The following is a 14,504-nucleotide window of genomic DNA, read 5'->3' on the forward strand; positions in this document are numbered from 1 at the left end:
TAATGGAAAACATTTGTGCCAAGTAATCTCAAAATCCCTTGATGAACAGAAGAGTTATGGACCAGACAAGAAACAGATGGTACTACATTGTATGTTAACCTTTGAACGCTGAAGTTTGACCTTCACCTTGGAGCAAAAGGTCTGGGTCTTGCACGTGACATGTCATCTTATCATGGAGAATATTTGTGCCAAGTAATTTAAATTCCCTTAGAGTTATGCACATGACAAAACAAATCGTGTTAACCTTTGACTTCTGAGTCTAACTTTGACCTTGGAGCTAGGGGTCTGGGGTGTTGTGCATGATATGTCGTCTCATTATAGGGAACAAGTAATTTCAAAATCTTGTTAATTGTAGAGTTATGTACCAGACAAGAAACAGACCATGCTTACCTTTGACCTCTAAGTGCATGTGCGTGTGTTTGGGTTTAATGTCTTTTTCAACAATTTTCCAGTCATATAAACGACGGTGTCTACTTGTAGGAGAGAGCACAATGACCAAATTTATAGTGCTGCCTCACTGGAATATCACGCTGTTGACATGTGACCACCCAGTCACATTATACTGACAACTAGCACTATCCTCTTAATGCCGAGCGCCAAGCGAGGAAGCTACTAGTACCATTTTTCATGTCTTTGGTATGACGCTGCCAGGGATCAAACCCACGACCTCCCGCACGCGAAGCGAGTGCTCTACCACAAGGCTACCGAGGTGGTCCGGGGTCTTACACATAACACATTGTGTCATTATGTGGTACATTTCTGCCAAGTAATTCTTAAATCCCTTATTGAATGGCAGAGCTATGAACTGGGCATAAAACAGACAAGTTAACATTCAATCACTTTAAGTGTGACCTTGACCTTCAAGATAGGGTTCTGGTTCTTGCTCATGAGACGTTGTCTCATCATGTGGAATATTGTGCATAGTTATTTCAAAATCCTTTCATGGATGACAGAGTTATGGACCAGAAATGGAGTGACAGACAGACAGACAGACAGACAGGACACATCCAATTTTTATGTCTCCCTTTCTTCCTTTGAGGAAAAATGCTTTATTGTGGAAACACCAGCTCCATGACATTTATTTTTAGCGAATCATGTATTTCAAGGCTGAAAATGGACTTTTTACTTAATAAATGGACATTCAAATACAAGATTTGAGCAGCTAAACCTTTGAATACATAAAGTGCTATGAATTTCTAAGTGTAATAATTGAAACTACTCCAAAGACAATGTATACTCCATCCTTAATAGCTATATAACATTTCATCGAAAGAACCTTATTTTAGACTGTTATTATATTATGATAATGGTAGGACTAATAAGTATAGAAAATCTGAAAACATGCAGGGGAAAAATGTGTCCCTACCATGTCTTCTTTCCCATTCCGCAAAAGCTTCCATCACCATCTCACGGCTATATCCAAACTCCATACACACTACTTGAGCCACTGTGTTCACATTTAGCTGCAGATACAATAATTTCAAATATATTACACAACCTGTAACAAAAAAACAAGAGGGTCATGATGTTCCTTGTTTGTTTTGTTTGATTTAATGTCGCATCGACACAATTCAGGTCATATGGTGTATTTCCTGCTTTGTTGGTGGAGAAGGCCCCAGGAGCTTCTCTGTGCATTAATTCATCACAGGGGGACATCTGGGTAGAACCACAAACCTTCTGTAAGCCAGCTGGATGACTTCCTGGCTTAAAGAATTCAATTCGAACCCACATCAGTGAAGCGCAAGTGATTTAAAGTCAGTGACATTAACCACTCAGCCACAGACACCAGACAAAAAATATGACAGATATGACTTTTGAGCTCAATTTCTTACCTTGACCTTTGACCTACAGACTCCATTATTGTTCTTTGCACAATGTCTCATTGCCACCAACCTAAAAGCCACATTTGAAGTCAATATCTTGCATGATTATTTAGTTATGCTCCAGACACAATACATGTATATGATGGACGGTTTTGACATTTTAGCTCAGTTTGTGACCTCATCGCCATCTACCTTTACGCTAAGTTTACAATCAATATCTTTCAAGGTTATAAAGTTATGCTCCAGACATGTTATGATGGACCAACAGGTGGACGTGCGGATGGACAGATGCATGCACCATCATGTAATACTTCCATTTTTTCAAAACGGGGGTATAAAAAGCTATCGTATTCAAGAAAAGCACTTAAACCAAAACAAATTATCAAACAAATACCATGCTAAGATAAAATGGGCCATAATTCTGACAAAATTCAAGAAGGAATTGTGGTTCTTGACCATGTGATAATACAAGAGGGCCATGAAGGCCCTGTATCGCTCACCTGACCTACTGACCCAAAGATCATCGAGATTAACATTCTGACCAAGTTTCATTAAGATATGGTCATAAATGTTGCCTCTAGAGTGTTAACTAGCTTTTCCTTTGATTTGACCTGGTGACCTAGTTTTTGACCCCACATGACCCAGATTCGAACTTGACCTAAAGATTATCAAGGTTAACATTCTGACCAAGTTTCATGAAGATACAGTCATAAATATGGCCTCTAGAGTGTTAACAAGCTTTTCATTTGATTTGACCTGGTGACCTAGTTTTTGATCCCACCTGACCAAGATTTAAACTTGACCTAAAGATCATCAAGATTAACATTCTGACCAGGTTTCATTAAGATATGGTCATAAATGTGGCTTATACAGTGTTAACTAGCTTTTCCTTTGATTTGACCTGGTGACCTAGTTTTTGACCCCACCTGACCCAGATTTAAGGTTGGCCTAAAGATCATCAATATTAACATTCCAAGTTTCATTAAGATATGGTCATTAATGTGGCCTCTAAAGTACTAACTAACTTTTCGTTTGATTTGACCCAGTGACATAGTTTTTGACCCCACATGACCCAGATTCGAATTTGATCTAAAGATCATCAAGATCAACATTCTGACTAAGTTTCATGAAAATAAAGTCATAAATGTGGCCTCTAGAATGTTAACAAGCTTTTCCTTTGATTTGACCAAGTGACCTAGTTTTTGACCCCACCTGACCCAGATTTGATCTTGACCTAAAGATCATCAAGATTAACATTCTGACCAAGTTTTATTAAGGTATAGTCATAAATGTGACCTTTAGAGTGTTAACAAGCTTTTCCTTTGATTTGACCTGGTGACCTAGTTTTTGAACCTACATGACCCAGATTCAAACTGGACCTAAAGATCATCAAGATTAACATTCTGACAAAGTTTCATGAAGATACAGTCATAAATGTGGCCTCTACAGTGTTAACAAGCTCTTCCTTTGATTTGATCTGGTGACTTAGTTTTTGACCCCAGATGACCTAATATCGAACTCGTCAAAAATTTTATTGAGGGTAACATTCTGACCAAGTTTCATTAAGATTGGGCCAAAATTGTGACCTCTAGAGTGTTAACAAGCTTTTCCTTTGGTTTGACCTGGTGACCTAGTTTTTTAACCCAGATGACCCAATATCAAACTCGTCCAAGATTTTATTAAGGGTAACATTCTGACCAAGTTCCATTAAGATTGGGCCAAAATTGTAACCTCCAGTGTTAACAAGCTTTTCCTTTGATTTAACCTGGTGACCTAGTTTTTGACCCCAGATGACCCAATATCGAACTTGTCCAAGATTTTATTGAGGGTAACATTCTGACCAAGTTTCATTAAGACTGGGCCAAAATTGTGACCTCTAGAATGTTAACAGTCAAATTGTTGATGACGGACGACTGACGGACGACAACGGACACAGGGCGATCACAAAAGCTCACCTTGAACACTTCGTTCTCAGGTGAGCTAAAAAAGGTGGACAAAGTTGCAATGCTGAAGCACTACTTGTTTTGTACTTGACAGAAATGGCCAACAAAATTAAAGTACGAAGTAAACGGGGCTGGAAAAACATCCTTTTATAAAAAATTATTTCTGTACTGGTGGGAGGGGGTATAAAATCCAATTCTGTGGTGAAAGGGCTCTTTCTGAAAAATTTCAATTTTATGGGGCTGGGGTTAAAAGTAATTACAATCCTGTGGGTGGTACACCTTGAAACAAGAGGGCCATGAAGGCCCTGTATCGCTCACCTGACCTATTGACCTAAAGATCATCAAGATTAACATTCTGACCAAGTTTCATTAAGATATGGTCATAAATGTGGTCTCTAAAGTGTAAACTAGCTTTTCCTTTGATTTGACCTGGTGACATAGTTTTTGACCACACATAACCCAGATTCGAACTTGGACTAAAGATCATCAAGATCAACATTCTGACTAAATTTTATAACGATACAGTCATAAATGTGACCTCAGAAGTGTTCACAAGCTTTTCCTTTGATCTGACCTAGTGACCAAGTTTTTAACCCCACCTGACCAAGATTTGAACTTGACCTATAGATCAGCAAGATCAACATTCTGACCAAGTTTCATTAAGATATGGTCATAAATGTGGCCTCTACAGTGTTAACTAGCTTTTCCTTTGATTTGACCTAGTGACCTACTTTTTTATCCTACATGACACAGATTCAAACTGGATCTTGAGACCATCAAGATTAACATTCTGACCAAGATTCATGAAGATACAGTTATAAATGTGGCCTCCACAGTGTTAACAAGCTTTTCTTTTGATTTGACCTAGTGACCTAGTTTTTGACCCCAGATGACCCAGTATCGAACTCATCCAAGATTTTATTCAGGGCAACATTCTGACCAAGTTTCATTAAGATTGGGCCAAAATTGTGACCTCTAGAATGTTAACAATCTTTTCCTTTGATTGGACCCGGTGACCTTGTTTTTGAACCCAGATGACCCAATATCAAGCTCATCCAAGACTTTATTGAGGGGAACATTCTGACCAAGTTTCATTAAGATTGGGCCAAAATTGTGACCTCTAGAGTGATAACAAGCTTTTCCTTTGATTTGATCTGGTGACCTAGTTTTTGACCCCAGATGACCCAATATCAAACTCGTCCAAGAGTTTACTGAGGGTAACATTCTGACCAAGTTTCATTAAGATTGCTCCAAAATTGTGACCTCTAGAGTGTAAACAAGTTTTTCCTTTGATTTGACCTGGTGACCTAGTTTTTGACCTCAGATGACCTAATATCGAACTAGTCCAAGATTTTACTGAGAGTAACATTCTGACCAAGTTTCATAATTGTGACCTCTAGATTGTTAACAAGCTTTTCCTTTGATCTGACCTGGTTACCTAGTTTTTGACCCCAGATGACCCAATATCGAACTTGTCCAAGATTTTATTCAGGGGAACATTCTGACCAAGTTTCACAAAGATCTGATCTGGCCAAAATTGTTACCTCTAGAATGTTAACAGTCAAATTGTTGACGACAGACAATTGACAACTGACGGACGGACGACGGACACAGGGCGATCACAAAAGCTCACCTTACAGCTTTCGTGTTCAGGCGAGCTAAAAAGTGAGATCAACCCTGCCCAGCCCACCAGCTTTTGTCAAAGCAAATAGTCCTAATGTTGATAAAGGAAGAAATCTTGAAAATAAAGTCATTCCAACATACTTGCTCTTCCAAATGTGTGACTTTCCTATTTAGAAAATCAAAATTTGTTTGGAACTCCTCTAATTGCCTGTTTAGTATCATGGCAATATTGTTTCTCTCCACTTGTAACTGTTCCTTCTCTGCCACTGCTCTTCTATGAAGATCATTCACCATAGCACATTCCCTCACTTTGGCTCTCAGTGCTCTTTTCCAGAAATACCTCTCAAATTCAAAACGTTTTGTCAACTTCTGTACATATTTGTTATGCTCCTGGTCTGCTTTTTTGAGACTTTCAATCCTTTCCTCCAACTCTTTCGCATAATCATTCAGTTGTCTGATGATCTCACCACTCTGCAACTGAATAATTAAGGTAAGGGCAATTTAGTCTGGCCATTCAACAGAAATAAACTTCACAACAATAACGCTATGGATAAATTTAACCAGTAAAGGTACTACATGTAGTATACAAGTCAACAGATCCTATGATATAATAGAGCCCAGTCAGTGTTTGTTTATAGAAAGGGTTCATAAAAGCTGGATTCAATGGGCATGAGGTGGGAAAGGGGGTTGAACAAACTCAAATATAACTAGAGCTATCACTAAAGGTGATGAATGTACCCCCCGCATGCACTGACACAGTACATTGCAATTTGACGCACACAAGATTGCATAATTATGTGGACTGATTGTATATAGACTGTATGTATACAGTATAGTAACAAAAAACAAAGTCCCATAACTATGCAGAATATTTATCTAAAAGAATGTAACATGCACCATGCACAACTAGGGTTGGTACTGATCACTTGTGTGAAGTTTCATTAATTTGTTTGCAAGGGTTTGGTAGATTAGGCACGCACAAGATTGCATATGCAGACTGTATGTACATAGTATGTTAACAAGAAACAAAGTCCCATAACTCTGCAATTTTTGTCGCTGAAAGAACCTAACATGCCCCATGCACAACTACTGTTGTTACTGATCACTTGTGTGAAGTTTCATTAAATTGTGTCAAGGGGATGAGGAGAGATGGTGCGCACAAGATTGTGTCTATGTATATAGTATAGTAGCATAAAAACAAAGTCCCATAACTCTGCAAATTTTTTTTCTGAAAGAACCTAACATGCCCCATGCACAACTACTGTTGTTAAAGATCACTTGTGTGAAGTTTTATTAAATTGTGTCAAGGGGATGAGGAGAGATGGTGTGCACAAGATTGTGTCTATGTATATAGTATAGTAACAAAAAACAAAGTCCCATAACTCTGCAAATTTTTTTTCTAAAAGAACCTAACATGCCCCATGCACAACTACTGTTGGTACTGATCACTTGTGTGAAGTTTCATTAAATTGTGTCAAGGGGATGAGGAGAGATGGTGCGCACAAGATTGTGTCTATGTATATAGTATAGTAACAAAAAAACAAAGTCCCATAACTCTGCAAAAAAATTTTCTGAAAGAACCTAACATGCCCCATGCACAACTACTGTTGTTACTGATCACTTGTGTGAAGTTTCATTAAATTGTGTCAAGGTGATGAGGAGAGATGGTGCGCACAAGATTGTGTCTATGTATATAGTATAGTAACAAAAAAACAAAGTCCCATAACTCTGCAAATTTTTTTTCTAAAAGAACCTAACATGCCCCATGCACAACTACTGTTGGTACTGATCACTTGTGTGAAGTTTCATTAAATTCTGTCAAGGGGATAAGGAGAAATGGTGCGCACAAGATTGCATCTACGGACAGACAGACAGACAGACAGACAACCTGAAACCAGTATACCCGCCCCCCTTACAACTTTGTTGTCGGGGGGTACAATAAATGGAGATAATTTGTCATAAATCAGTCACTATGTATCTTCAATGATTGTGAAAGTCTTCTTTTTTTTTTTCTTTTTTTTTCTGGTTAGATTTAACGTTGCACCGACACATGATAGGTCATATGGCGACTTTCCAGCTTTAATGTTGGAGGAAGACCCCAGGTGCCCCTCTGTGCATTATTTTATCACGAGCAGGCACCTGGGTAGAACCACCGACCTTCCGTAAGCCAGCTGGATGGCTTCCTCACATGAAGAATTCAACGCCCCGAGTGAGGCTCGAACCCACATCGATGAGGGGCAAGTGATTTGAAGTCAGCGACCTTAACCACTCGGCCACGGAGGCCCCTTTGTCAGTCTATCTGATGGCATAAATGAAATTCAGATCAGTATCTTCATTAGTTACGTATATATACCCATTTTAATTTGAAATAAAGGGAGGTAATTTAACATAAAATCAGTCCATAGTTATCTACCATGATTGTCTAAGTCCAACTAATAACAATAATGAAATTTCAAACGAGTCCTATAAGTACTTACTGATATAAATCCATTTTGATTAAAATCAGGGTATGTAATCAAATATAAAATAACTCCAGAACCTAGGACTGGATCTGACAGATTCATTATGGAATCAAAGATTTATTGATGTTGAAGACATTTTGCAAGTTTGTATCAAATCAAACCATAAATGAAGTCTCTATAGGGCTGCAAAAAGCCAAAATAGCAAATTTTGGACCTTTAAGGGGCCATAACTGCGGAACCCATGATAGGATCTGGCCAGTTTTCGAAAAGAACCAAGATATTATGCCAATACAAGTTTCATGCAAATTTGATTAAAGCTGATTGCAAAAGCTGATTGCTGTCACTATGTGACAGGTGAGCTTAAATAGTTTGTTTGTTTTCGGTTTAACACCGTTTAGCTAAAATAGAGTGCCATGATGGCCCTACAGAGCTCACCAGAATTGATCTGGCCTACTGACCTAGTTTTGGACCCTATATGACCCAGTTTCAAATCTGACTTAGAGATCTTCAAGACAAACATTCTGACCAAGTTTCATAATGATTGGGTCACAACTGTTGCCTCTAGAGTGTTTACAAGTTTTTCCTTTGATCTGACCGGGTGACCTAGTTTTTAACCCAACATGACCCAGATTCAAACTTGATACAGTCATAAATGTGGCCTCACAGTGTTAACAAGCTTTTCCTTTGATTTGACCTGATGACCTAGTGTTTGACCCCAGATGACCCAATATTGAACTCATCCAAGATTTTATTGAGGGTAACATTCTGACCAATTTTCATTAAGACTGGGCCAAACTTGTGTCCTCTAGAGTGTTAACAACCTTTTCCTTTGATTTGACCTGGTTACCTAGTTTTTAACCCCAAATGACCCAATATTAAACTTGTTCACGATTTTATTGAGGGGAACATTCTGACCAAGTTTCATTAAGATTAGGTCAAAATTGTGACCTCTAGAGTGTGAGAAAGCTTTTCTTTTGATTTGATCTGGTGACCTAGTTTTTGACCCCAGATGACCCAATATCCAATTCATTCAAGATTTTATTGAGGGTTACATTCTGACCAAGTTTCATTAAGACTGGGCCAAAATTATGACCTCTAGAGTGTTAACAAGCTTTTCCTTTGATTTGACCTGGTTACCTAGTTTTTGACCCCAGATGACCTAATATCGAACTCGTCCAAGATTTTATTGAGTGTAACATTCTGACCAAGTTTCATTAAGATTGGGCCAAAATTGTGACCACTAGAGTGTTAACAGTCAAATTGTTGATGAAGGACGACGGACACAGGGCAATCACAAAAGCTCACTTTGTGCTCAGGTGAGCTAAACAAGAGGACCATGATGGTCCTGAAAAATATGGCCTCTAGAGAGGTCAAAAGGTTTTTCTATTTTTAGACCTACTGACCTAGTTTTTGACCGCAGTTGACCCAGTTTTGAACTTGACCTAGATGTTATCAAGATGAACATTCAGACCAACTTTCACACAGATTCCTTGAAAAATATGCCCTTTAGAGAGGTCACAAGTTTTTTTTTTATTATTTGACCTACTGACCTAGTTTTTGAAGACACATGACCTAGCTTGGAACTAGACCTAGATATCATCAAGGTGAACATTCTGACCAATTTTCATGCAGATCCATTGAAAAGTATGGCCTCTAGAGAGGTCACAAGGTTTCTATTTTTAGACCTACTGACCTAGTTTTTGACCGCAGTTGACCCAGTTTCGAATTTGACCTAGATATCATCAAGATAAACATTCCAACCAACTTTCATACAGATCCCATGAAAAATATGGCCTCTAGAGAGGTCACAAGGTTTTTTTATTATTTGACCTACTGACCTAGTTTTTGAAGGCACGTGACCCAGTTTCAAACTTGACCTAGATATCATCAAGGTGAACATTCTGACCAATTTTCATAAAGATCCCTTGAAAAATGTGACCTCTAGAGAGGTCACAAGGTTTTTCTATTTTTAGACCTACTGACCTAGTTTTGGACTGCATGAGACCCAGTTTCAAACTTGACCTAGATATCATCAAGATGAACAGACCAACTTTCATAAAGATCCCATGAAAAATGTGACCTCTAGAGTGGTCACAAGCAAAAGTTTACGGACGGACGGACGACGGACAATGCGCGATCACAAAAGCTCACCTTGTCACTTTGTGACATGTGAGCAAAAAATGGCAATTCGCAAAACACATTTGACAAAGAAACAAGGAGCTGCGTTCAATAACGCTTGATGCCCCCGGCGGCATCCTTGTCAATACAAAGCAACCTATGTCCAAAACGAGGTCAAGGTAAAACTGAGGTCAGGTGATGTTTGAAGATGAGGAATGGTCACAGGTTACATCTGTATTAGTATCAATTCATTCTTGTAAGCGGTATTGATGCTAGATGAAACGGTCCCATTTGGTTAACCAAGAGATGACCCATATAAAGCAACCTAAGTTCAAGATGAGGTCAAGGTCAAGGTCAAACTGAGGTCAGGTGATGTCTGAAGATGAGGAATGGTCACAGGTTACATCTGCATTAGTATCAAGTCATTCTAGTAAGGGGTATTGATGCTAAACGCAACGGTCCCATTTGGTTAAGCAAGAGATCCCAGGCCCATATTAAGCAACCTAACAGCGTGATCGCAACACCTCACCATGAGCACTTCGTGCTCAGGTGAGCTAAAAAAACAAAAAACAATGTTTTATTGGGGAAACAAAAATTGATACTACTGCTAGATGGACGCTGCTCCCTGCCACAGAGGTAAAATTTATTACCAGTGTCAAGGTAAACTCTTTCATTTTCTATCCACCTCAAAATTGACCAAAAATGTTTCTTATCCCACGATTTTGGGCTAAAACTGGGGATGGGTATTATACACAGGTGCGCATTATACATGGTTATCTATGGTACATTTGAATAAACATTTCAGTGAGTAACTTAGCCAATCTCTTGCTTTAGCTTTGGTAATAATTAAAACAAACATTTTGTCACCTTTTGTGTACATTCCTGGTTTTCTCTCACAAGCTTTTCATTGTCTTTCACTAAACGTGTGATATAATCATTCAGCTCCCTAACTTTCTCAGTATTCTACAAAGGAATATTATCATTTATTAATACAAAGTCAACTGTGTATGTTGGACAAAAAAAAGAAAACAACAAAAACCATTCAACAGCAACAAAAATCAATTATGAAAATTTTTATATGTAAACATGTAATAAATTTCTACTATTTGATTCAATTAACACATTCAAATTTTTTTTCAATGTTGTTTGTTTGCTTTTTTTTTTTTTAATTGTGGTTTGATTAAATACATGGATTACTGTCATTTTTGGAAGGTGATTTATTAACAAGAGGGCCATGAAGGTCCTGTATCTCTCACCTGACCTATTGACCTAAAGATCATCAAGAATAACATTCTGACCAAGTTTAATTAAAATATGGTCATAAATGTGGCCTCTAAAGTGTAAACTACCTTTTCCTTTGAGTTGACCTGGTGACCTAGTTTTTCATCCGACATGACCCAGATTCAAAGTGGATCCTGAGATCATCAAGATTACCATTCTGGCCAAGTTTCATGAAGATACAGTCATAAATGCGGCCTCTACAGTGTTAACTAGAGCTATCACTAAAGGTGATGAATGTACCCCCCGCATGCACTGACACAGTACATTGCAATTTGACGCACACAAGATTGCATAATTATGTGGAGTGTATGTATATAGACTGTACGTATACAGTATAGTAACAAAAAACAAAGTCCCATAACTATGCAGAATATTTATCTAAAAGAATGTAACATGTAGCATGCACAACTAGGGTTGGTACTGATCACTTCTGTGAAGTTTCATTAAATTGTGTGTAAGGGTTTGGTAGATTAGGCACGCACAAGATTGCTTATGCAGACTGTATGTACATAGTATGTTAACAAGAAACAAAGTCCCATAACTCTGCAATTTTTGTCACTGAAAGAACCTAACATGCCCCATGCACAACTACTGTTGTTACTGATCACTTGTGTGAAGTTTCATTAAATTGTGTCAAGGGGATGAGGAGAGATGGTGCGCACAAGATTGTGTCTATGTATACAGTATAGTAACAAAAAAACAAAGTCCCATAACTCTGCAAAAAAAATTTTCTAAAAGAACCTAACATGCCCCATGCACAACTACTGTTGTTACTGATCACTTGTGTGAAGTTTCATTAAATTGTGTCAAGGGGATGAGGAGAGATGGTGCGCACAAGATTGTGTCTATGTATATAGTATAGTAACAAAAAAACAAAGTCCCATAACTCTGCAAATTTTTTTTCTAAAAGAACCTAACATGCCCCATGCACAACTGCTGTTGGTACTGATCACTTGTGTGAAGTTTCATTAAATTGTGTCAAGGGGATGAGGAGAGATGGTGCACACAAGATTGTGTCTATGTATATAGTATAGTAACAAAAAAACAAAGTCCATAACTCTGCAAACTTTTTTTCTAAAGAACCTAACATGCCCCATGCACAACTGCTGTTGGTACTGATCACTTGTGTGAAGTTTCATTAAATTGTGTCAAGGGGATGAGGAGAGATGGTGCGCACAAGATTGTGTCTATGTATATAGTATAGTAACAAAAAAACAAAGTCCCATAACTCTGCAAATTTTTTTTCTGAAAGAACCTAACATGCCCCATGCACAACTACTGTTGTTACTGATCACTTGTGTGAAGTTTCATTAAATTGTGTCAAGGGGATGAGGAGAGATGGTGCGCACAAGATTGTGTCTATGTATATAGTATAGTAACAAAAAAACAAAGTCCCATAACTCTGCAAATTTTTTTTCTAAAAGAACCTAACATGCCCCATGCACAACTACTGTTGGTACTGATCACTTGTGTGAAGTTTCATTAAATTGTGTCAAGGGGATGAGGAGAGATGGTGCACACAAGATTGTGTCTATGTATATAGTATAGTAACAAAAAAACAAAGTCCCATAACTCTGCAAAATTTTTTTCTAAAAGAACCTAACATGCCCCATGCACAACTGCTGTTGGTACTGATCACTTGTGTGAAGTTTCATTAAATTGTGTCAAGGGGATGAGGAGAGATGGTGCGCACAAGATTGTGTCTATGTATATAGTATAGTAACAAAAAACAAAGTCCCATAACTCTGCAAATTTTTTTTCTAAAAGAACCTAACATGCCCCATGCACAACTACTGTTGGTACTGATCACTTGTGTGAAGTTTCATTAAATTGTGTCAAGGTGATGAGGAGAGATGGTGCGCACAAGATTGTGTCTATGTATATAGTATAGTAACAAAAAAACAAAGTCCCATAACTCTGCAAATTTTTTTTCTAAAAGAACCTAACATGCCCCATGCACAACTACTGTTGGTACTGATCACTTGTGTGAAGTTTCATTAAATTCTGTCAAGGGGATAAGGAGAGATGGTGCGCACAAGATTGCGTCTACGGACAGTCAGACGGACAGACAGACAGACAGACAACCTGAAACCAGTATACCCCCTCTTACAACTTTGTTGTCGGGGGGTACAACAAGCTTTTCCCTTGATCTGACCCAGTGACCTAGTTTTTGAACCCACCTGACCCAGATTTGATCACGACCTATAGATTATCAAGATTAACATTCTGACCTAGTTTCATTAAGATATTGTCATAAATGTGGCCTCTACAGTGTAGAGTAAAGTAGCTTTTCCTTTGATTTGACCTGACGACCTAGTTTTGGATCCTACATAACCCAGATTCCAACTGGACCTTGAGATCATCAAGATTACCATTCTGACCAACTTTCAAGAAGATGCAGTCATAAATGTGGCCTCTACAGTGTTAACAAGCTTTTCCTTTGATTTGACCCGGTGACCCAGTTTTTGACCCGACATGACACAGGTTCAAACTTGACCTAAAGATCATCAAGATTAACATTCTGACTAAGTTTCATGAAGATAGAGTCATAAATGTGGCTCTAGAGTGTTAACAAGCTTTTCCTTTGATTTGACCCCGTGACCAAGTTTTTGATCCCAGATGACCCAATATCCAATTCATTCAAGATTTCATTAAGACTGGGCCAAAATTATGACCTCTAGAGTGTTAACAAGCTTTTCCTTTGATTTGACCTGGTTACCTAGTTTTTGACCCCAGATGACCCAATATCAAACTTGTCCAAGATTTTATTGAGTGTAACATTCTGACCAAGTTCCATTAAGATTAGGCCAAAATTGTGACCACTAGAGTGTTAACAGTCAAATTGTTGATGAAGGATGACGGACGACGGACGACGGACACAGGGCGATCACAAAAGCTCACTTTGAGCACTTTAAAAATTCACCTAGATATCATCAAGGTGAACATTCTTACCAATTTTCATGAAGATCCATTGAAAAATATGGCCTCTAGAGAGGTCAAAAGGTTTTTCTATTTTTAGACCTACTGACCTAGTTTTTGATCACAGTTGACCCAGTTTCGAACTTGACTTAGATATCATCAAGATGAACATTCAGACCAACTTTCACACAGATTCCTTGAAAAATATGCCCTTTAGAGATCACAAGATTTTTTTTATCATTTGACCTACTGACCTAGTTTTTAAAGACACATGACCTAGCTTGGAACTAGACCTAGATATCATCAAGGTGAACATTCTGACCAATTTTCATGAA

General features: G+C 38.2%; 1 protein-coding gene across 1 annotated transcript in view; it reads right to left on the reverse strand.

Moving 5' to 3' along the window:
* LOC123529471 (centrosomal protein of 152 kDa-like) overlaps window positions 1–14,504 on the reverse strand; it is a gene marked incomplete at its 5' end in the record, with an annotated part of 56,312 nt that overhangs the window by 20,582 nt on the left and 21,226 nt on the right. Inside the window, 3 exons of the mRNA XM_053535626.1 lie at window positions 1,367–1,463; window positions 5,531–5,866; window positions 10,837–10,932. Of these exons, the coding sequence (XP_053391601.1) occupies window positions 1,367–1,463; window positions 5,531–5,866; window positions 10,837–10,932 (529 nt within the window). The remainder of the gene's footprint in view (window positions 1–1,366; window positions 1,464–5,530; window positions 5,867–10,836; window positions 10,933–14,504) is intronic.

Source organism: Mercenaria mercenaria, unplaced genomic scaffold, assembly GCF_021730395.1.
Source record: "Mercenaria mercenaria strain notata unplaced genomic scaffold, MADL_Memer_1 contig_4956, whole genome shotgun sequence".
In the NCBI taxonomy this organism is placed as follows: domain Eukaryota; kingdom Metazoa; phylum Mollusca; class Bivalvia; order Venerida; family Veneridae; genus Mercenaria; species Mercenaria mercenaria.